This window comes from Lolium rigidum, chromosome 1 (genome assembly GCF_022539505.1).
Source record: "Lolium rigidum isolate FL_2022 chromosome 1, APGP_CSIRO_Lrig_0.1, whole genome shotgun sequence".
Taxonomy (NCBI): Eukaryota; Viridiplantae; Streptophyta; class Magnoliopsida; order Poales; family Poaceae; genus Lolium; species Lolium rigidum.
In genome coordinates this window covers 108515974-108518329 of record NC_061508.1, presented here as the reverse complement: position 1 = coordinate 108518329, position 2356 = coordinate 108515974, and the positions used below count along the sequence as shown (strand labels likewise).

Below are 2356 nucleotides of genomic sequence, written 5' to 3'. Positions count from 1 at the left end.
GGAGCTATAAGCACTAAATCGCGGAGCCTGGGGCTCGAACACGCGACCTCGCGGGAGCGCGCCACGGCGGACGACCGGGGGCAACTACCATCCTGGTCGACGACCAGTTCCCTTCAAGCTAATTTAAAACCAGAAGCATATGCTTGCAAGTGAAAAAAACGCCTCGTCCGTTACTCAACCTACTACTCAAGTTCTTTAACAAACAATCCAAATTTACTGATGAACAAATCAAATTATATTGGATCAGTGAACATAAAAGACACATTCGGTAAAGATCTTTGATAAAACCACAAGATTCATCAAATACCTTCAAAGTCGTCATCTTTTGCTCTACCTTCTGCATCGTGACATTCCTCCTAAACTATAGGAAAAAAAGATCCGCATAAATAAAGTTTCTTGGCCCAACAAAGAAGCCCGTTCGTTAAAGCCCACATATAACTAAATTTTCCTCCCAGGTTCTGGCCCACCTGCAGCGAGCGAGAGCCACATCCGCATTTTCGGAGTTGCTCTCTCCTCTCCTAGGGTTTTCTCTACGAGCGCTATAAAGCTTCTCCCCCCTCCCGCCGCAGTTTCTTCCTCCCGTTGGATCTTCGGAAGCCGCCGCCGCGAGAATACTTCGGCGAATCCCAACGCCAGGAGGAAGATGGTTAGTCTGCCTTGGCCGATTACTCTTGTGGATGTACAATTTCTATTCTGGATACGTTTAAGTAGGCTGAATTTTGGAGCCTGATTTCAACGCTGCAATGTTGTTTAGCCATGATTGTTTTGCACTGGTGTCTGCTAATTTTGGCATCAGTTTTCTCACATCTGTAGGCTAAACATTTGGTCTCTTGTGTCTCTAGCCGAAGCAGATCCATGAGATCAAGGACTTCCTTCTCACCGCGAGGAGGAAGGACGCACGGTCCGTGAGGATCAAGAGGAGCAAAGACGCTGTCAAGTTCAAGGTGCGCTGCTCGAGGTACCTGTACACCCTCTGCGTCTTCGACACAGAGAAGGCGAACAAGCTGAAGCAGTCTCTGCCACCAGGTTAGCATGTAGAGCTAATTCAGCCAGACATGGTTTACTTGTGGTCGAATGTGGGATAAACTTTACTTGGACTTCATGCTCTTGCTGTTGTTATTTGAAGTCGACATTGTGTTTCTGTAGTCGATGTCCCAGTGAAGATAAAAATCAGGTCCAAAGATGATTGGTGACTGGTTTTAGCTCCAAGCCATCTGTCATACAGTTCTGCTGAGTCGATGGCTTGGGGCTAAAACCATGTTTTAGAATTGTCGATGATGGCCATATTAGCTATGAGATCCGAGGGACACCAAATGTTGCAGAATCCTTTGTTCTCCTAGTTTCTACTGTTCAGCTGATTGTGTTATCGTCCTTTCTGAGTAGTTGTGTTTGTAGTAACTAGCCCAAATAGCAGTGTCCCTATGAAGAAAAAAATACTACCAGAGATGAGTGCTGTAATAGTTTTAGCTTCAAGCCATTCTAGTCATTATTTCTTTTGACTTGTGGCTTGTGGTTAAAACTAGTGTACTTTTAAGTTCACCCGTGATGGCCAATAGCTATGAGATCCGAGGGATGTGATATTTGAGCCAAAGCCTATTTTTCTAGCAGTTCAGTTGGCTCTGCATCTTTTGTTGTTTCTTTCAGATGTCTTGCCTATTTTAGCTGTTTATTTTTTTGTTAGCTTTGTTCACCCTCATTTGCTCTCCTAGGTACCACCATAGATTCTATGTTTGACGAGTTTCCATTGATGCAGGTTTGTCAGTCCAGGAGATCTGAAGATACAAGCCGGTGTCATGATGAAATAGCAAGGCTTCTCTTGTTCACTCTTGAAACTTTTGGACACTAAGCAATTAGACATGTCAGCGGTGGATAATTAAATCACAACACTGAGGAATATACTTTTTTGCCACATTACAAAAGGCTCATTTTCAGCTTATTTCTTGTATGCACTGTCTGTTGAGTTTATGATTGGTCTGCCTGTTGCCACTTGTGTGATATTGGGCACAGCTGCACAGCAATGCCTGGTATGCACCTCGGTTGTTTGTCTTGTGAAATGTTCTATCACTCTGTTCCACAATGTGCTGCTTTAGCAAACTAGTAAAATAGATGCAGAGGAAGTATGAAATTGCTTGTGAGGACTCATGAGCCTTTTGAGGACACGTGAGCCATATCACTTATCAATTTGCAGTTGAGTCATGTTGCATTGTGCATCTTTGTTCTTATGTTGTCCATCTCAGAGCTCCGAACTGAGGTTTTAGATGTGGGGTCATTTTTTACCTGCCTTAGCAGTACTTGGGTAATAGCAAAGTAGGTACTCCGTTGGATCGTTCCAGCAGCGTTCCCACAAATGCCTGGT

At 44.1% G+C, this 2356-nt stretch overlaps 1 protein-coding gene across 1 annotated transcript; it reads left to right on the top strand.

Moving 5' to 3' along the window:
- Positions 1–490: 490 nt before the first annotated feature.
- LOC124679425 (60S ribosomal protein L38) lies at positions 491–2135 on the top strand. Its single transcript, XM_047215185.1, has 3 exons — positions 491–646; positions 843–1026; positions 1754–2135. Exons 1-3 carry the CDS (start codon positions 644–646, stop codon positions 1774–1776), a joined length of 210 nt encoding a protein of 69 aa, XP_047071141.1. The 5' UTR covers positions 491–643; the 3' UTR covers positions 1777–2135.
- Positions 2136–2356: the final 221 nt, after the last annotated feature.

What these genes read in the sequence shown, in the direction of transcription:
- LOC124679425 (XM_047215185.1), top strand. An exon ending in GAAGCAGTCTCTGCCACCAG is followed by an intron (nt 1,027 to 1,753) that starts GTTAGCATGTAG and finishes CCATTGATGCAG; the next exon opens with GTTTGTCAGTCCAGGAGATC.